This window comes from Nelusetta ayraudi, unplaced genomic scaffold, assembly GCF_046127955.1.
Source record: "Nelusetta ayraudi isolate G7.1 ecotype Tasmania unplaced genomic scaffold, CSIRO-AGI_Nayr_v1 ptg000011l, whole genome shotgun sequence".
NCBI lineage: Eukaryota > Metazoa > Chordata > Actinopteri > Tetraodontiformes > Monacanthidae > Nelusetta > Nelusetta ayraudi.
In genome coordinates, this window is record NW_027466061.1 from 7,466,128 (window position 1) to 7,486,016 (window position 19,889).

Consider the following 19,889-nt stretch of genomic DNA (forward strand, 5'->3'; position numbering starts at 1 on the left):
TTTGTGATCAGCTGACAGCAGCTCACTGGTGTGAATGCTTGAGCAGATGTCACTGCAGGAAGTGGTTGGTGTCCTGTTGCAGGACATCATGTACCCAAACATATGATGACACAAACCATCACAATTACGATCCCTCACATGGCTCATGGCCATTGTCTGCTTAAAAAAGTTAAAAACAACTCAAAATATCATTGAGTCCCCAATTGCTCAGTGGCTCAGAGCTTATTAAAAAAGCTCACTTTGTCACTCACAGGACCACCAGAACACCCCCCTTTCCTGCTTTACACTCACAGCTTGTAACAAACACAAGACATTTAGAAACTTACGCTGGGCCTCTTCATCATATCAGTGTTACGCAATTACAGTTCTGCAGCCAAATGTGTGTGTCATGGAGGTAGTTGCATGTTGTGAAGATAAGGGGAGGCGCTGCCCCAAGAGCCAATGCACAACTGGAAAAAGAAGCTGTTAACAAAAACAAGCTGCAGTTAGTTTTTAGTGGGTCTAAACATACGGATCCAATTATTTTGTGCGGTGCACATTGTGCTCCTCCTTTCACAGCGTGACTCAGCCCTTCTTTATCTTTTTGCCAACACCCATCCTGTGATGTTATTTCTTTTTGTTTTAAAAAAGAACAAACACTACAAACACTAATGTCAATATGTCAGTTTTTTTTTTTGTTGTTTTTTTTTTTTTTTTAGCAAATCTGGCTGTACAAAACCTCTCACAGAATTGTTAACATGCCTTATATAGAGTCTGTTTGATCATTTCATCTTTGGTTTTTATTTGTACAGTGGGGCATTTTTGTTATTTTTCTGTGAAGACAGAGCAAAAAAATATCCTAAGATGCTGAGAGGTGTAAAAAAAAAACTGAAAACAAAATTAAAGGGGACAAAAAAAAAAAATCAATAGAACTGTGTTTGTCACGCGGTCATGTTCACAGGGAGACCATTCAGACCAGTAAGTGAATCTTGCAGCGCCAGCAAGCAGTGGGGGTGGGGCACCAGCAGCAGCACATACCATAACAAGCTTGTGACGTTAAAAGGAGGAAGCAATAGTCCACCGACACGACACTGTATCCTGTCCGCTCACTCATTCTTCTCACAAGACGTTTTCCGTGGCTGTGCCCTTTCAGCTTAACCAAGGTATGAACAGTTTACGCTTCCTTAATCTTGTGCTGTTTGAAAAGGGATCGGGCCTTATGAGAAAATGTATAGTATATGAGAAAATGTCACACGTCAAAGCTGTGGTACTCAGCTGTTTTTGGTGCTTGATGCTGTTTTTGTCGTATACATTTTGACTTTTTACATGTAGGTTATGTTTAAATTGATTCAAATCTAATGTCACTTTTGGTTTTTAGTACATTTAATGTGATTATATTTAGATTTAACAGCATTTTGCCACAAAAGCCTTGGTCAATTAACTTAAGTCAGCATACTATGATGAAATAGATAAAATGATGTGGTCTCTTTCTCTTCTGTAAAAAGACGTGACAACTTGCATACAAAGCAATGCACACTTCCTCTTATTTGTGTCCTTTTGCAAAGGTTAGCTGCAGTAACGCATTCAAAGAGTGGGTGCTTCCTCCAGGTTTAGTTCTTTCGCAATTTTACTTCCAACAATTGGTAAATAAATTTGGAGACATGCAGCCAATAACACTGTTCAGCCTTAGTGGCTTCACACGGGTTATTTGTACTGAAATAATAAATGTGAGATTAAAGTCATTCTGTTTTTAGATCAAAGTCAGAAGAAACATGGAAAGGGAAATTTCGGACTGTGTCTCTTGCCTTGGTCTGTGCACTGGCCCTGGCCAGGCCAGAGGAGAGGCAGCAGAAGAGATGTTGAAAAAAATAAGTGTAGGAGATGGAAGAAGCAGTCAGGGTGAAGAGGAGAATCATTGAAGCAATAGAGTGGAAGAAGAATAGAAGCTAAAGGATCCCCACAACAATCTGAAATCGCGGCATCTCCAGGAAACAACAGAAACTGAGCACAAAGAATGAAAAAAGGTGGCACGACATAAAACCCCACTGAAGAAACCGACTGACTTTATTAAATCTGCTGTTATTAGAAGACTAAATCAGTTCGACTTCCTAGTATAAAACCATACATGTGGGTGAAACAGTTCTGAGGCTGTGCAATTGTTGTCTAATTCTGTGAATCTGGATTCTTGCAGGATCTTGGAGTATGATTTTTCGGCCTATTGCTTCTGAAATATCTTCTATGGAGAAACAAGACAAGCAGTTTATGGACTGGACAAGATCATCAAGGAAGTCAAAGGACAACTTTAGAGAATCCTGATGTCTGATGTTTCTCTCTCACGATGATGCTATAACGGTAAGATCACTTGGGCAGAAAGCCGAAGCAAAAATGTGATTGTGTGAAATGAAAGTTTATATTTTGCTGCTGGACTTCATATTTAGATAGAGAGCACAAAATGTTTCAGATGGCAAAGGTTTACTTTACGGCTGTCTTTTCACCTCATGAGAAAACCTGTACTTTGAGGGTCTCTGTTTTTCAGAGCCTTGGTAGATAAGCCACTCACCAGCTGGAAGATGTTATCTATAAAAAAAAAAATGCAATCAGTTTTAAAAAAGGAATTTATTTCTTTATAGCTTGTAGGGGCCTCTTCTTTGTCAGGACAACCTTCTTTCCCAACATTATTTGATTTAATTGTGGGAAATGGTTGGACTCGGACCTGGAGATGTGCCTGCATCAGCGCCCGTCAAGTTTATCGGTGCAGGGACGGCAGCCTGTATTGCTGACCTGATCACCTTCCCCCTGGACACAGCCAAAGTGCGGCTGCAGGTAAACAACACTTCTGTGACTAACTGTGGGCACATTTATACTATGGATTTATTTGGCAAACAAAAAATACTAATTGTTTAGTTTTTAGGAACTCTGAGAATAATTTGCCCCACTGACAGTTGTTTCATGCCTTTGTCTCTCCCTGGGTAGATCCAAGGTGAGGCCAGAGTGTCTCCAGGGAAAGAGTCCCCAGTCAGGTATCGAGGGGTGTTCGGCACCATCTCCACCATTGTACGCACAGAGGGCGCCAGGAGTCTCTACAGTGGCCTGGTGGCAGGACTCCAGAGGCAGATGAGTTTCGCCTCTGTTCGCATCGGCCTGTATGACTCTGTGAAGCAGTTCTACACGTCGGGCTCTGAGCGTAAGTCCCGGTATTGTGTTTTTTTTTATCCTGTTTTACCTCAGTGCCTTGTGGGTGTTGATTTCCTGACGACTCTTCAACCGTCTGCTACAGATGTAGGTGTCACACCCCGGTTGCTGGCTGGATGTACCACTGGTGCAATGGCGGTAATCCTCGCACAGCCCACGGATGTTGTGAAAGTCCGTCTCCAGGCGCAGACCAAGGGTCAGGGGTGTGCCAAGCGCTACTCCGGCACTCTTCACGCCTACAAGACCATTGCTAAGGAAGAAGGCATCAAAGGCCTATGGAAAGGTAGACTGAGGCCAACGCAGTTGATCACTTAATGGCCCTGGTTGTTGGTTCGTTGCGACCAGGTGGGAAGATGGCTCTTTGCAACACCCTTAAAATACATTGCAGTCATTAAGGCTGAGCGCACTGTGGAAACAGATCTCTCCCCAACATGTTTAATATGATAGCGGTTGCTCCAAACCTAACCCCCGTTTTCTGATCAGACATCTTTAGTGATATCTTTATTATTGCATTTGCATACCCTGCGCACTTTACTGCCAATGGACACATGTAAATGTTGCTCATATCTATCATACAGGAACGGCGCCAAACATAGCGAGAAATGCAATAGTTAACTGCACTGAACTGGTGACGTATGATTACATCAAGGAGACGATTCTTAGCTCTACTTCCCTGACGGGTAAGCCACCGGCTGCAAAAATACCACAAGGCACACAAAGTGTTTCTCTTTTTGGAGGAGTAATTCCCAGCCTTCGCTCCGCAGACAATCTTCCCTGCCACTTTGTCTCGGCCTTCGGCGCAGGCTTGTGCACAACAGTCTTTGCCTCTCCTGTTGATGTGGTCAAGACGAGGTATATGAACGCAGCGATTGGCCAGTACAGCAGTGTTCTCAACTGCGCTGCAACCATGATGACTAAAGAGGGACCTCTTGCTTTCTATAAAGGGTAAGAATTAACTGCATGGATGGGTAGTTGAATTAGGAACATTAAAAAGAAATGCAACAATGTCTGTCAACTTAATTGCACATCACAGTTATTTATATGACAGATGATGTTTGTTTTCTATTTGTTTTTTTGCTCCTAAGGTTCATGCCATCCTTCTTACGACTGGGCTCCTGGAATGTGGTGATGTTCGTCACGTACGAGCAGCTGAAACGGGCTCTGATGGTGGCGAACCACAAATATACAAGCACCCTGCAGTCATGATTTCCTGTCAAAAGTTTGGTCTGCATCAAGCGCCATGTTTTCACTCAACGACTGCCCTTGCTGTGCGTTTGACCTCAACAGTAAAGCTTCAAAAACGCTTCAAAAATGTCTCTCTTTTATGTGTCCGCAATAATAATAATAATAATGTTTTTTATTTATAAAGTGCTTTTACAGGTAAAATAACAATATAAAACAATGCAAGAGATTAAGATAAATAAATAAACGATTAAATTAGATGTAACACAAGAATAAAATCAGTTAAAAACAGACAGGGTTGAGAGGGCAAATATGGGCTGGGAGGTGTGGTAGGTTGGAAGGGTCAGGTAATCATTAACAGGAGCAAAACATGCCTCATGTCATCAGTATTTTATTATTTGCTAGCGCTTGTTTGATTAGCTGCTTCCTCTCAGCCGAGAGCTTGACAGGAAACTGGATGTTGAAGGTAAGGATGAGGTTTCCTCTCTGGGAGAGGTCTTGTGAGAGCGGCATTCCCTCTCCAGTCACCACTTTCTTGTACGTAGGGCTGGGTTGTTATGATGCACACATCACAGACAGGAAAAATAATCGATGGAAGATGAAACAGCACATTATTTAGAAAACCGTTCATTCTAAATGAGCCATTTAAAAAAAAAAAACGAGCAAGATTTCTTCTATTGCTATTATACATTCTTATAGTCTTAGTTCATTCAAATTCATTATTATTCAAGTGTTTTAGAGAAACATGACATCAATATGTCTGGTTCTTAAAATACTTTCAGTACAGTGCTGAGATGTACTTACTGCACAATGTCGTTAATAGGAATGTTGAGTAGTCTGCCATCTAGTGTCTCCACATCCACAGAGAATCCAGTCAAGGCCTATGGAAATCACCTTTTCATTCTTTAGAAACTCAAAGTATTCTGCTCTGCTTGTTGTTTTGTTTTTTTGTTTACACAACTCACCATTTCCAGAGTGATATCAGTCTTGTAGATGAGGTCATTGAGCTGTCGAACAAACACAGGATGACTCTTTTGCCGCACTATGAACACAATGTCTGAGGGAATGTTGGTTGGTCCCTAAAAGTGTAAGAAAAAAAGTCATCTTAAATTGTATGTACATATTTTGATCTAATCCAAAACTGAACACAATCTAATTAAGAAGGCCAATAACGACTGTAAACAGTTGTTTGCACCTTTACAGCATTGTCAGCTACTGCTAGGGCCATCTAGTAGTGGCATGGGAGCACACCACGTGGGACAAACATGATTAGTGATTTATTTCATCCCTTTTGTCAAAATAAACAAAAACAGACATCTTGCAAAATCTGTCAGGCCATAAAGTGGACTAAAAATGTTAATCAAATGTGATACATTTAAAGAACATACTGTGGGATGTGATGTTCTAATTCAACAGCAGAAAACTGATGCCTCCTGTTGGCATCATTTACCTGATCTCCCTCTTTAGGAAAAATGATTTTCGTTCCTTCTTTCCATCCAGCTTTCACCTCTACCGTCAGGATCTTGTCTTTGATACTGGACGTGCAGCCATCCTGGTTCATAACCTGTTGAACACACCAGCTCTGGGTAACTGGTCCAAGGGTCCGGTCTGAAAAATGCTGTTCTCTAAAGTGCGTGAGCTCTAACCCTGCGGGATATTTTGATCTTTTTGGAGCATCCGTGGAACAGGTCATCCAGGGACAGGTGGAGGTCTCTCTCAATGTGAGGGTCTTGGTTCTTTGTCACTCCGGCCTCTAGGCCGCCAAACTGAAGGGGTAACTCGTTTGTGTAGAAATCTAGGGGGTTGGCGAAGAGCGGAGGAAAATTAGCAAGGCGTTAAATCATCTAAACATACTGACATTGTGATTGCCCCCCTTAGTTACCTGCAAAGGGGTTATCACTTCCGAAGAATTGTCTGAAGGTTTTCTCGGGGTTGCCATGGTAGACATAAGCAGATGACCACGCCCCGGTCTGAGAACTGAACTCGGTGGGGATTCCACCTTTAAGACCCTCCTCACCAAACTTGTCATAAGTGGCCTTTTTTCGAACTGTCAAAGGACGTGGACATGGTTAGAGAACGTAATATAGATATTAAATGTAGATTTTGCAAGTCAGTTGTCGAATCCAAATAAAATATAAATGCTATAGCGTATACATGCACGTCCTAAGGTGAGCACGCATGGGCAGACAAGCTGTAAAAACGTTAAAATAAATGTTCCACGCACGGTCGCTCAACACGTCGTAGGCTTCTCCCAGCTGGAGGAACTTCTCGGCGCTTCCGGCTTCTTTGTTTCTGCTCGGATGAAACTTCAGAGCAAGCCGTCGAAAACTGTCCGGGGTTCAGACATTCATTATGGGATTAACTGATCAAACAAACAAAAACAATTTTTTTCCCCCTTCTCTTTAACTTCCTAAGTCTATTTTTAAATTCCCTCACGCGTTACTTACGCTTGTTTGATGCCTGCGTCTGTTGCGCTGCGGTTTATTTCCAGCGTCTCGTAATAATCGCCTCCCATTCTGTTTTTGTGTCCGACTCTCAGCCTCCGGGATATCACGCAAGCGACGCTGGTGTGTAGAATTTTCTGCAAAAAAGGGTCAGAATTCTGAGATTTAAGGAATGTATTATTATTATTATTATTATTATTATTATTATTATTATTATTTTTTTTATTGATTTTTACGAGTTACAGACGGCAATGTGGAAAACAAACAAACAACTCTAATTCGTGGACGGACCAGCCAACCATTTTCTACATTTCGGGTCCATCGTAGGCCCAACAATAACAACAGTATATTTAGACGAATCTTCATTATTGAATTGACAGCAAAGTGCAGTTGTGGAATAATAATATGAAGCAATTTCGTCGAGCTGGGCACCTTTTGCGAATCCAGGTATGAGTGTATGGGATGAAGAGGCGTCGTTCTAATATGATTGAGACCTTTTCTGCTCTCGAACGGTTCGCTGGAAAGCCATGTCAAAAGAATGTTTGATAGCGACCAGCGTTGACCTCAGTTTCCATGGCAACGGCTGCGCTCTCTCGCGAGACACGGCGATCTTTGAGTCTTTGGTGAATTGTTCGGTTAGAAGTCCAACTGATGCATTATAATTGTTAACGAGTGTCACAAGCAGTCAAAAAAACAAAAACAAAAACAAAAAAACAGATTTCCGAAGGCAAACCATCTGGGACGCGGTTGGGGAAACTCGATAAGTTTGTCGTTCAGTTGACTAGCAGACCACTGTCCACTATTTTAATAACTGACTTGTATAATGTACTGGGGCACCAAGTTTAATTTACAAACTATGAAGAAGATCCAGTTTCAACTTATTTTTTCTGTTGGCAGAGTAGACATTGGAGTATCAGAAGTGGCTGGATTCTGTCCAGGTCATGAGCTACAGGTGGTGCTACTCAGGGCCGGCCCAAGCCTCCATGGGGCCCAAAGCAAAATTAGATTTTGGGGCCCTCTATTTCAGCCAATATTGATTGTTGATCATTCACACACCTACAATGAGTTCAATGCAGCTCTGGCAGTGTCTTTTACATCCTATTGACGGCCTGACATGTCTTTACACATGTATGTATTACTGGACATGTTGAAATTATGCTGTTTCTGTATCTCCAAAGGTAAAATAATCAGAAACGTAAGTAATACCAATGCAAACTTAATACGAATAATTTCAATGAATGCATCATGGATCACGTCCAGGGTGCCACATATGATTTTCAATCTCAAAGGGTAGCACATCCAGCTACAAGAGTGTCCTGGGGTTGATTTACACAACATTCCAAGTGATAAAGCACAAAGTGAGGTATAGAGGCATTAAGAATCACTAGTTCTACATCAACAGCTGCACTCTGTTGTGTGTTTTTGTACAATAATATATCTTTGATCATATAGAAATCATCATTTATACATGGATTTTTTTTTTCTCCTTTGTTCTTGGGGGCCCCCTAGTGGCCTTGGGGCCCTAAGCCGTCGCTGACTTCGCTTATGCCTTGGGCCGGCTCTGGTGCTACTGTAAAAACACTACTTAGATTTCAACAATTCTCAAGACAGACGACTTGAACAGGTGCATTTTCTTTAATCCATTCGTTTAAAACCATTCCGTACAGAAACGTTAAGGACTACAAATCGGACTCTTCATAAATTCACACAAACATTGCACTGTATTATCAGTATAATTGCAGCACTATTGATTCTGTTAAAGGTTGTCCAGGTGGATGCATATTTTTTTTTCAAGCGAGAACTCATACCAAAAGTGATATTAACAGCCATAAAAAAGAAACATGAATCCAATAGAAATAAATATTACAAGTCATTGTGGATTAAATACACGTGGAATAATAATCACTAACAAAAGATCAATTCAAAAGAAGCAAAATTACTGTATAAATTCCTCATAAAACAGCATCCTCAACCTAACTAGTTACACCCAAAACCAAAAATCCCGCTACAATTAAACTCCAACAGGCATAAAATCTAATGTTCATGATGAGTTTTGTGATTATGACTCATTAAAGATGCGAAAATCCTCCCAAGGACTACCAAAAGAATCCTTTAAAACTATAAGAGGCATAGTCTGCAGAAAACAAAAAACTAATTAAATATCTATTCAAAGTAATAAAAAAAAGATGGAAGCAAAGGTAAACATCTCAAGGGACGTCTGTGGAAGAAGTTAATGGATGGTTAGGTGGATGGTGCTGCGATAGTGTTGCTCTTGTGCCAAGTGTCACGTTTTGATATGGCTGGTGTCAGGCTGCGCTGTGATTTGTGAGAATGATGACGTGTCACGTCATGCCGGTAAATGACGGGGAGAAGCCTGTGAGTCAGCTGGTTCAGGTGTGTCAGCTAGAAGCAGTCTCAGACTAAAATAAGCTCATGGCTGTCATTTTGAACTTGAGCTGCACTGAGGGTGTGAGATGGACGACATGTATCATTTAACCAACAGAAGTCTGACAGAAGGAATCCACTGCCATAACTTGCCAAAGTGCAAAGTATGTTAACAGAAAAAAATTGCAAAATACCCACACTGTGCTTACTGGGAATAATGCAATATTTAACAAATAATTCTCACTCTGGGACAAACTCTTTCTTTCCAGTTCGGTACAAAAACCTGATTTACAGACACAAAGAAGCTGTGACTCTACACTCTGTGTTTCTTTGCTTTCTCAAAATGTTGCACCAGTGGAGCTCAGTGAAATAAAATTAAAAAAAAAAACTGAACACTGAGCTGCAGCATAAACACAGTTATGACACAGTTATTAGAGTGCAAACATTCAATTGAAAGTGATTTCTTTGACTTTCAAACTGTGCCAATGGGGGAGCAGGGTCCAAGAGAGGGGAGGACAGAGAACTTAGTGTTGTCTTTCTTGCTGGGGAGTGGAGGGAGTGCAGCGAAGAGCGCAGACGTGGAGAAACTGACTCAGTTTGAGCAAGATGAAGGATGACTCCTGCGTCCATTAGCATGAACATCCTCCCTCACTTGCAGGTACCTCCGGTGGCTTTTCCAGTTTAATATCAATCACTGAGGGAAGTAAGAGTTAAGGATACAAAGACGTGCAACTATGTTGTTAGATGTCAAATACTGTGGAAAAATAACTGAGTCTGTTAAGATACAAAAACCAAACTCTTGAATTTGTTACCAAATCAGATGTAAAACAGCAGGAAAACAAACTTGCTTTGCCAGTATTATTTGGGACAGATTAACTGCCAAGCATTTTTAGATGATAACCACGGCGGGAATAAAAAAGGAACATTCAGTTTGTTGCAGCAAAGGCAGAGATGTGGGGCTGACAGCCAGGCTGGGAAAGAGAGACTCCAACTCTTCTTTTTCATCCCACTGAGACAGTGGCTGGATTTCCATCCCACTGTTTCTGTGGATATTTTGAAGTAAAACTTCAGAACAGGGTAATGGAAAGCTGGAAACCGGGCTACAAGCTTTATTTTGCCGTTTTTCGCAAAATTAAAGCGAAGATTTTGACCAAGTACAATTGCGATTTGCAGATGTTTCCATTCAATGGTGCGAAGCCCATGAGCCGTAATTCTTGTAAAATCTCGTCCCGCGAGATTTACGTTTGATTTTTCTATGTTTACGTTCATTTTCTGTCAAGAATGGTTGTTACATTTTTTCTCTTTGATTACTTGTAAAAAATATTCTGTTTCTTCCTCCTCCGTTTAAACATAACACACCATTTTCACTTGAAGTGACTGGTGACGTGACGCCACGCATCACGTCCAGTGATGCGTAAAAAGTGTTTCCATTACACTTTTGCAATATACCTGGATATCGACATATCTGAAAAACCCTTTTGGTGATACATGAGGTTTTTTGGAATATAGGTGTTTCTATTACCACCTTTTTATTGCAATATTTGGGTTTTGTGCAATTCTATGGAAAGCGGGCTCGTGACAGCCACACAAGGATACTGTCCTCTCTGCTCTTGTCCTGCGTGGTGTCCATGCCGGGGAGGGCAGCTGCCACACGGCGGAAAAGCTGGCAGAAAAGAAAAGCAGATGTTTTAAGTCAGACATCTGAGAGAACAGGATACAGAAAAATGACACTCAACCAAATTACAAAAAAACTAACAAATTAAAAAAAACAAAACATGCGTGGATTGATTGAAGATTCACTGGAAGCTCACACAGACAAAGACCCAACCAGAGCTTTGACCAAAATTTGATGCCAATTACTGAACGCCCCTTGAAGTGTCTGCAGTGGCACAGAGCACGCTGCAGGGAGGGGCGTGACTGAGCATCACTGCAACCTTCCATTAAAGGAGCTTTGGAAAATTTCAAGAGATGGATTCAAATGAATTTGTTCATTGTGGGCTGACGCTGCACATGGCCGGCCAGGACAGCGTCACATAAAACTAAGACATGAAAGTCATGCAGGGGGGGGGGCGTATGCTGCGACTGTACTAATTAGTGAGAGAAGGCAGTATGTGATTGCAAAGCCCTGACCCACCTACAGGCCTACAGGAGCAAATGTTGCTTATTAGCAATAAGGAATTGTAGCAGGTGGGAGAGAGCTTGGAAAACAAATCTGCCGCACATCACGATTCACCTTTAATGCATCCGTGCACGTGTGGAACAGAAAGCCGATCAGAGCGCACAAGCATGACCACAACCAGGCAATCAAACACACAAGAGAGGTGCGCGCGCTCTACCTGTTTGACATTGTAGCCTGTCTTTGCACTCGTTTCAATAAACAGAACATTCATGTCTTTCGCTCTCTGCTCTCCCTCCTCTGTGGTTATCTGTCTGTGAGGAGCCACACGCGCCCGCGACACGCAAACGCCCACAGGGACACGCACACACATACACACACACACACGGACAAGGGAGAAAAATACACAGTTTGTGATCATGTTGTGGTGCATTTTCAAGTCGTGCCCCTTCCTCCTGCTGCTGCTGCTGCTGCCGCCGCCATTTCCTCAAGACCAAAGGTCATCCACTTGTCTATGACCAGCTATTCAATTTTCCTGGTGGTGGTAAAATTGGGGGAGGGGCACTAAGAAGCTGAAGAGGCAGAATTATGTGGAGACTTCTGGGGGTTGAGCTCAGGCAGCAGCATCCGCAGCAGGACTACAGAGCACGACTTAGACACACTCTCACCTGCTTGACGTTGTAGCCCGCTTTCGCACTAGTCTCAATAAACATTACATTAAGTTCTTTGGCTTTCCGCTCACCCTCTTCAATAGATACTTGCCTGGGGTAAAAAGAGAGGGTTAAGACATGCAGAAAAAACATGAAAAGATCACATGGTGGGTGGCTTGAGATTAAATACTATCAAAGCTGACGAGTTTTTCTTTTATAGGCTTAATGGGTTATAGATTCCTTGATCAGTATCTTTAGCCACTGGGATTTGGAAGACTTGAGAATCACAGCATCCACAAAGACGGAGGTCTGAGTCTCAGGAAGAACGGAGGAGCTCAGTATTGACAGGCCAGCAGCAACAATCAATGACTTCATTAGTATGCTCGTACAGGAAGGAGCCCACTGACGACGAGGGCAGGGAGCGGGAGGAACAGATCACCTTTTGTCGGCGAGGTCCGTCTTGTTTCCCACCAGCATGATGATGACATCACTTCCCCTCTCTGTTCGCACATCGTCGATCCATTTTGTAGTTTGCTGGAAGGAGTTCACATCTGAAAAAGGCAACAAAAAGTCAGTCGTTTCTTTTTCAAGTCGCCTATTGAAGAAATATGAAGTAAACATTTTAACAAGTGATTTGAACATTTCTGTTTTTGAAAAAAAAACAAACAAACAAACACTGTGGACACAATAAGCAGGTTGCAACTACTGCAATGGCACAATCAACCTACTTGTGATGTCGTAAACTACGACTGCAGCAGCAGAGTCTCTGATGTAACTTGGTATGAGGCTTCGAAATCGCTCTTGCCCCGCAGTGTCCCACAACTGCAACCTGATCTATGGTGCAGGGAGGAGGTGGGAATGAGGAGAACGCAAATAAATAAATAAAAAGTTGAAATGAGCAAATAATGGCAACAAAAAGGAAACAACAAAAGATGAGGAGAAAAGAGGTGAATGACCACCACTGAGAGCCAGCAGACAAGGCCTTCAAGGGAAGAGGCTGAGTCAATAATCACTCCTTACTTGTCACCAACACTCCTCTCTTTGATCAAGTAAAGAGGATAATATTGAAACGTGTGTGAAGGAGATAGATGGAGGGGCAGGAAAAACAGAGGGAGACTTGGTTGTTTGTTGAGAGGAAGGTGCTCTCGGAGAGCAACGTTGTTGGTCAATGTTCTAGAGAACATTACTGAATACCATCCGTTAGTGTCTGAGTGCTGCTCGATATGACTGTCATCAAACAACAACAGACATATGGAGAATTGCAATGATACCAAAGAATAACAATAATTAGTCCAGCAACAGGGCTCTTGGATAATGAGAAAATACATTCATGAAGTTTTTTCTTCCTCAAAAAATATTCATGACAATACTGTCAAAGCACTGAATTCATTAGTCAGCATTGGTAAAAAGAATAGAAGTAGAGTTAACATGATAACAATACACATCAGTTTAGACAGCAACAATATTTTATTTAAAATACATAAAAACAAGACAAACTTACTGTTCTGTCTTCAAGGTACATGGTTTTTGACAGAAAGTCGATTCCTATTGTGGCCTGGGGGTGAGTAACAAACAGTTAATAAGCAGTACTTAACTCATTAACATTAGATTACGGCATAGCAATAGTCAATGAGCTTCCTTCAGATGGAATTGTCTTACTTGGTAAGTGTTGTCGAAACTGTCGTACATGAATCTGGTGATCAGCGAGGTCTTTCCCACTAGGGAAACAGACAAGAGTAAGTTCTGATTCAAAATGACCAATTACAGTCTTACTAAAAGCTGGGCAGCTTTTGTTTTTTTTTGCTGCAGACAAACTTAACATCAAAGCTAATATCTAATTCTGGCCTCCATAAGTTTGCTTTGAGGAGTGGGGTTTTAAGTAACTAACAACAGCTGAACAAAAGACCCAAGAGCTGAGAAAATATTTTGGGAAAGTGGGCTGGACAAACAGGTTTTCTCATGCTTTCTCATGCTGTTAAGCCTTCAAATATCTAAACCTTAGCAATGCTTTTTTAAATTCACATCTGACAACAAAAAATGCAAGGATAATTTCTTTGACATTTCTGAGTATTCCTGATAGTTCCAAAATCAACATCACTTAAAGTCATGAGCATGGTTGCTGAAACCCTGGCTAGACTGCAGAGGTCGAGTTACGTTATCAGTTACACTGGACGTCTAGCTATGACAGGACCAGTGCAAACACTGTTGACAATTTCACAAGCACACTCTTGGTCAGATAGATCTGACAAAGTCCATTTCATCAAGACATGGTAAAGCGGGGAAGATAATGTTTCTTCTTCTTCTAATTAATACTTCTCTTCATTCAGGATCAAGTGATATAACCTAGATGACGTTTATATGCGTGTCCAAGGCGTATTAAAACAGTGTTTTATTAATACTATGGATTTCAACTCTCAACGAAGAATTTAAAATAAGTTTTCTTCTTCTGTTTCTTGTTGTCTTCTGTGTGAAAAGGGTTATTTGGAAAGGGAGAAATTAGCGATATTGTAGGAATGCTGCAAGGCAGCATTTGTAATTGGGCAACTCCGCCACTGCACTTTGTAGCAGCAGGAAGTCGAATTAATTTGACTGGGAAATCACTGCAATGTGATGGAAAGACCTTTGAGTTTTGAACTTCTCTTCGGGACACACCAGCAAACACTTGTAGCCTTAAACAACAAATACATCTGTTCAAGAGATTGCAATTTCACATGACACGGTATTTAAATACGTGTCATTTTGGCTATCCACTTGATCGTCTTTCTGGCTAGACGCTAACTGAGTTAAAAGGGTAAATAAAGTCTGATGGAGCAAGTGTTATTTACTGTCGTATAGATAATTATACCCCTTGTTGGCCTGCGTGGACAAGTCGTGAGTGAAATTCCAGTGTCGCAATGCAAGCATTCTACCAACTTCAACATTTCCACAGCTAACTTTAGCTAGCGACCAAGTTAATCACCTAAACAGTTCCTCAAAACTTTGGTTAAGCTACGACGAAGTATAATTCAACCCCATAATTCTAAATATTGACAAGAGACTTACCACTCTGTTCCCCAAGAAAGACCAGCTTAAATTTTCTCAGAGGGTTTCCGAAGTCCCCGGCCGCCGACATGACTGTAAGAAACAAGCCTTCGCCTTACTTTTCGGGAGCTCCCCCAAGCTAGCCAGCTACCGCTAGCTAACCCAAGTACTTGTCACCTATTACAGAGATCCGTAAGGATGAATTGTTTTCTTCAACAGTGTATGAATATCCCCGGATACGAATTCGTGATAGAACAGCACTTCTAATGGCCTCGAGGTACTTTCGGACAACTCACGAACTACTGCAGCCAAGTTAGCAATGCTGTCACTTCTTTGACATGGCTACACCGCTGCCAGTGCCAGCTAGCCAGCCAGGGTAACTCTTCTTTGCTCATACAAACTTGACTACACGACATCCGTGGTACAATGTTATGCTGCCCTCTACTGGCTGATTCCTTAATGACGTAAATGACGTGTAGCCCTGCGCCAAAGTCGACGCCAGTGGGGAAAACAAAGCAATGTCGACTCAAACACGGGGAGTCGCTAAACACTGCCCGTTATAATTTTATATTATACAACAAATCGTGTTCAAATGACGAAGTCAGATGCTGAAATCCAAACAAAATAAGCTAGTTATATATATTTATATTTTGTTATGCCACAAGAGGGCAAACGGTTTCATCGAATCGTCTCGGGAGCTTGGTATTGGCTTTCATTGATGACGGTGGCCGTTCTCATTTGTGAATTTGAAACAGATATGACAGTTATTGTTCTCTTTTCAAGGCTTTGTCTAATCTCTAATGTACGTTCATTATTTGGCAGCAGTAGATATCTGTTGTTAAAAAGGCTTTACTGGAAGACTTTCAATAAGCTATGGTGGCAAGTGTATACTTATTTTATTCTTTCAAATACATTAAATCACAGTTTTTGTTAATAGTATGTCAGAAAAAAGTGTCTGCCTGTCTTTTCGGTCTGTTTACTAATTTACATCTTTGTTTGATTGCTCATGATCTGCAGTAGAGTGGACACATTAAATCCAGAATGTTTTCGCTTCAAGTAAAAGAGACTTAGCCGAGAGACTTAGCCGGTTTGGCACCTCTGTCATTTGTGAGTACTCTGAAGGGTGTAAGGGTAAAGAAAGTTTAAGCCTTTCTTCACCTTTTTAGCACTTTTAATATCATGAATATGTGTCCTTGATTAATTTCAGCATTAAGCTCCAGACAGAAATAATCTCATTTTCATATTTCCAATTTTACCCACCATCTCCAGTACACTGACAGGACCTGGGATGTGCTCTGTCTACAAGCAATAACGGTCTAATAATGCCTCATATGTTACATATAACAGCAGATGAGAGCTCAACCCAATGAATTAACTATCGACTTCAGCTTTTATTTGTAAAGCGCTAAATCACAATCAAAGGTGTCTCAAAGCGCTTTGTACAGTCAGAGGAAAACCAACTGGGCCCCCAGAGCAAGCAAGGCGCGACAGTGGCCAGAAAAACTTTCCAGGAGGAAGAAACCTAGAGCAGATCCAGACTCCAGAGGACCGTCATCTATCACTCTAGCTGTATTGTTCTGTGCTTTACATCATGACATTGTCCATTCCTTCACAATGGACCAGATTACACAGTGCAATGCTACATTGCTGTCTAATTCAGAAAAAAAAGAACTGAACAAAGAACAAAAACTTGAGTTTCCAACAAAAAAGGACAGCACGGCTTTCTGGTGTGCTGCTACCGTAAGTATCTTTAGCACGCTAGTTAGCAACAGTTTGGATGGAATTAGTTGATCATGATTATGTGACCATTGCGAAGAAAAAAGGAAGAAGCTAAGAACAAATGGCTCAAGCAAAGAGGGGCCAGTGGATAAGTCCAGAGTCAAAACACCAATAAACATTGGTCCTGCATTCAACAGATGGAAGTTTGTGATATGAAGAGTTTCAAAACTGATTGCAAAGTGGCCATATCTCTTCAAGACAGCTGGTATGTATATGTTTACTGTATTTCTTAAACCCCTTGAGAAATGGTCTCTACCCATATAGCCATAACATCATAACCCCATAACGTTACTGATCTGTCTGTCAACACCCGGTTCCAAACAGCTGTCTTCTGCTCGTGTTATCCAGCATTAGATTTGGCCACTACTAAGATAAGTACAGCATTATTTGAGGTCATAACTATTTACAGCATTTCATGCACAGGACTCTCATTTAACTCTCACACATGCGCTTGCGTATGCATATCATTCAACACTTTTATGTTTTTATCTTTGTTCTTCCACGGAATTGTGAATGGAGGATGAAGGCAATTCTGCCACTGCTGATGGGGATGAGATGTTCTACCTATGTATGTCAAACAAGTGACAAGTGTTGCAGTCATATATAGCAAGGTTTGTATATTCAGGAATGAAAAGAGGTCACATTGCCATCATGTTCATCATCATGATCATGTTTATCATTTGGATCATGTTTGGAAAATACTTATCAATCGTGTCCAATTTTGAAAAGGTGATTATTTTTTTCCCTCTGTTTTATTGTGTGGCCAGTATTGCTTTCTAAGTAAAGACTAGCCAGCTAACTTTGTGTTTCAAATAGGCTAGGTGGAGCACAGCCAAATGCTCCTCATGTGGATGCAGTTGTGTTCAACCCATCAGTAGATGAGACTGTGCATGGTGACTCACAAACAGAACGGCCAGAGGAAGATGCCCAAATTTGAAGTGCTACTGACCTCATGAAAATGTAGATCCATCGCCTTGAAGACAGCCAAAAAAATAATGAAAATAAAAATAAAGAAAATTGAGATATTTAAACATTTTCAATACTGTCTTTTCTGTGAGAACCAAATTTAAACCTGTCCACATTTTCAACTGCAGAACTACATCGGAACATCTATAGTCACATTGTGGAAAGTGTCCAGGTTCATAGAATCAGCTGTCCGTTCTAACTTTAAACGCCTCCCCCTGGTTCACCGTCATTACAGTCACATTCATTAATAATAATCTCCCATTTCCATATTTTATCAGGGCCCTTGCAGCGCAGGCATTTTCACCCTTGCGTCAATTTTCCATGCACCTCAAAATGGATAATCCCTGTGAGATGTGCACAGCATGGAGAGGTTCTTTTGAGCTGTTTTTAATTGAATCACTTGACATATTTATTTTGGCAGCTCTTAATGTAACACTTGCAAAAATGTAAGACACACAAATCCTATATATGACATTTAATTTGCGTTGTTAATACAATAGCGTACGATGAGGCCTCACTATGTGTGTGGGTACAGTTTGTGTGTTTAGACATGCTTGAACTATTCTTCTAGGTCACTGAAGACACACCTGTGACTCTGTTTCTGTCGTTGTTCCATCCCACGCTGAACTCTCCTCTTGGTACAGCGGCTGGCTGATGCCTGATCTTCAGCTGCTCTGTTTCCTCCTGCCAAACTGGAGCCATCACGCTCCCCAGCCGCCCTCCCTCCCTCCCCTCCCCACCCCATCCCCCCTCAACAGCCCTCATATGTCCTTGATAAGGGAAAAGACCTGACTGAAGATGCTGATCTGACAAAATCCGTATTGCAGCCCCGTTGTCCCTGCTCAGCCGCTCCGCCTGCTTACACCGGAACAGACAGATATTTTTTTTGCATATTTGCTTGAACTTCTCTTGTGATTAACCATCAGCACTCTTTAGACGTTGGTTCGTACTCTGCTTATTTCTCACCCCACTGCAGTCTCCTCACGGAGGAAAGAATGGCACGGAAAGTAAAGAATGTTCAAGTCCCGTCAAATTTAGTTTAGCGCCTCAAAGGCTCGCGCCTGATTCTGCAACAAATACGTTGTCAGCTGCAAAAGCACATCATGCAGAGTCAAAGGAGCGCGACTAAAGGAAAGCACAGCACAGATGAATTGAACTTGTCACCTCGAGCTATGACTTAATTCTGGTGTGCTGGTCTCATGTCATGCCACTGCATCATTTACTTCTGCAGGACTACACTCAGCCTTCCAGATGGGGAAACCTTTCTATGACTCACAAATTATACCCCCCCGCCTCACCCCCCCACTCTCCGCCACATCACCCCTTCCCCTTGTTCTCTGCAAATCTTTCACACTGAAAAACACTCATTCATGCACACTTGCCGTTTTCCACGGAGCGACAGTGCGGGGAATTTAAACAATCCACCTCCTGCCTGCCCGAACGTGCGCGTAATGGAGGAAATCCATCCCATCACCTTATTGTAAATCTAATGAATGCCTCTTTCAATGTCACAGTAATGTACAATACGGCGCTCATCGCTCATGGGAGAGAGGGAGAGGGTGCACGAGGGATGGGGATGGGGGGGGGGGGGGTAATAAAAGGGGTGGGCTCAAAGACAGAAAAACAGAAAAAGAGGGTGGGGAGGGGGGGATGCAAAAAGGGCACCAAGGTTGTGTCAGAGTCAAAGAGGTGTGTTGTCATCCAGATGGTGGCAAAATGGAGATGGGGAGGACATAGCTGGGGGATGGGATGGAGCACTGCCACAGTCTTTCCTATTCTTTAGCTCCTGGAAGAGAACGGGATGGAGGTGACGTTGTGAAAGAGAGCATCAGTGGAGACCGGGGGAACACCACCGTGGTTCCTGAATGGAACAAAGGTTTGCAGTGAGCCGGGGGCCAGAAGGTACATTCACACCAACAGACCCCGCACCCCCTTCCTGTGCAACATCAGGCTGGAAAAGACACGCCAGTGTGGTTGCGAGGCATTCTTGCAAACACAAGTGAAGCGGCGATTGGGGTAGCAATCCAAGCACATTTACCATAGGACAGAGGGAGGAGAGGGGAGGGGGAGAGGGGTGAGGGGGGAGGGAGGAGGAGGAAGAACATATCTATGAGGAGAAGGAGGCTGGGGCTGGAGGGGAGGGCGCTGTGCACGCTCGCAGAGTGTGACAGAGAT

The 19,889-nt window shown here is 42.2% G+C and overlaps 3 protein-coding genes across 7 annotated transcripts; 1 reads left to right on the top strand and 2 right to left on the bottom strand.

Annotated features, from left to right (window-relative positions):
- The first annotated feature begins 986 nt into the window (after nucleotides 1-986).
- LOC142884613 (dicarboxylate carrier UCP2-like) lies at nucleotides 987-4,483 on the top strand. 3 transcript variants are annotated; one of them, XM_076020376.1, is made up of 9 exons: nucleotides 1,003-1,142; nucleotides 1,734-2,003; nucleotides 2,171-2,331; nucleotides 2,617-2,802; nucleotides 2,953-3,163; nucleotides 3,257-3,454; nucleotides 3,750-3,851; nucleotides 3,936-4,116; nucleotides 4,257-4,483. In XM_076020376.1, the coding sequence occupies exons 4-9, from the start codon at nucleotides 2,677-2,679 to the stop codon at nucleotides 4,375-4,377; spliced, it is 939 nt and encodes a 312-aa protein (XP_075876491.1). In that variant the 5' UTR covers nucleotides 1,003-1,142; nucleotides 1,734-2,003; nucleotides 2,171-2,331; nucleotides 2,617-2,676; the 3' UTR covers nucleotides 4,378-4,483. The 3 variants fall into 3 exon arrangements, with proteins under 3 accessions (XP_075876493.1, XP_075876494.1, XP_075876491.1); XM_076020378.1 differs by lacking the exon at nucleotides 1,734-2,003 and having other exon boundaries at nucleotides 987-1,142; XM_076020379.1 differs by lacking the exon at nucleotides 3,750-3,851 and having other exon boundaries at nucleotides 1,001-1,142.
- A 243-nt stretch (nucleotides 4,484-4,726) lies between these two features.
- Nucleotides 4,727-7,374, bottom strand: dnajb13 (DnaJ heat shock protein family (Hsp40) member B13). Its single transcript, XM_076020375.1, has 9 exons — nucleotides 7,230-7,374; nucleotides 6,801-6,934; nucleotides 6,578-6,681; nucleotides 6,236-6,400; nucleotides 6,000-6,148; nucleotides 5,804-5,917; nucleotides 5,319-5,432; nucleotides 5,158-5,234; nucleotides 4,727-4,900 (listed from the first exon to the last, which is right to left on the bottom strand). Exons 2-9 carry the CDS (start codon nucleotides 6,866-6,868, stop codon nucleotides 4,729-4,731), a joined length of 963 nt encoding a protein of 320 aa, XP_075876490.1. The 5' UTR covers nucleotides 6,869-6,934; nucleotides 7,230-7,374; the 3' UTR covers nucleotides 4,727-4,728.
- A 1,039-nt stretch (nucleotides 7,375-8,413) lies between these two features.
- Nucleotides 8,414-15,346, bottom strand: rab6a (RAB6A, member RAS oncogene family). 3 transcript variants are annotated; one of them, XR_012926184.1, is made up of 9 exons: nucleotides 14,991-15,346; nucleotides 13,608-13,666; nucleotides 13,450-13,503; nucleotides 12,677-12,782; nucleotides 12,388-12,499; nucleotides 11,967-12,060; nucleotides 11,519-11,612; nucleotides 10,779-10,845; nucleotides 9,807-9,876 (listed from the first exon to the last, which is right to left on the bottom strand). XR_012926184.1 is itself a non-coding variant. In XM_076020382.1 (8 exons), exons 1-8 carry the CDS (start codon nucleotides 15,058-15,060, stop codon nucleotides 9,812-9,814), a joined length of 627 nt encoding a protein of 208 aa, XP_075876497.1. In that variant the 5' UTR covers nucleotides 15,061-15,346; the 3' UTR covers nucleotides 8,414-9,811. The 3 variants fall into 3 exon arrangements, 2 of the variants coding, with proteins under 2 accessions (XP_075876497.1, XP_075876496.1); XM_076020382.1 differs by lacking the exon at nucleotides 11,967-12,060 and having other exon boundaries at nucleotides 8,414-9,876; XM_076020381.1 differs by lacking the exon at nucleotides 11,519-11,612 and having other exon boundaries at nucleotides 8,414-9,876; nucleotides 14,991-15,345.
- Between the last annotated feature and the right edge of the window lie 4,543 nt (nucleotides 15,347-19,889).

Coding starts and splice junctions, on each gene's coding strand:
- LOC142884613 (XM_076020378.1), top strand. CDS start 2,677: ATGGTTGGACTCGGACCTGGAGATGTGCCTGCATCAGCGCCCGTCAAG. Junction 2,803..2,952: donor CAGCCAAAGTGCGGCTGCAG/GTAAACAACACT, acceptor CTCCCTGGGTAG/ATCCAAGGTGAGGCCAGAGT. Junction 3,455..3,749: donor CATCAAAGGCCTATGGAAAG/GTAGACTGAGGC, acceptor TCTATCATACAG/GAACGGCGCCAAACATAGCG.
- dnajb13 (XM_076020375.1), bottom strand. CDS start 6,868: ATGGGAGGCGATTATTACGAGACGCTGGAAATAAACCGCAGCGCAACA. Junction 6,401..6,577: donor CTACGACGTGTTGAGCGACC/GTGCGTGGAACA, acceptor GTCCTTTGACAG/TTCGAAAAAAGGCCACTTAT. Junction 5,235..5,318: donor CTGATATCACTCTGGAAATG/GTGAGTTGTGTA, acceptor TGATTTCCATAG/GCCTTGACTGGATTCTCTGT.
- rab6a (XM_076020382.1), bottom strand. CDS start 15,060: ATGTCGGCGGCCGGGGACTTCGGAAACCCTCTGAGAAAATTTAAGCTG. Junction 13,667..14,990: donor CTTTCTTGGGGAACAGAGTG/GTAAGTCTCTTG, acceptor CTGTTTCCCTAG/TGGGAAAGACCTCGCTGATC. Junction 12,783..13,449: donor TGTACCTTGAAGACAGAACA/GTAAGTTTGTCT, acceptor CCTGCACCATAG/ATCAGGTTGCAGTTGTGGGA.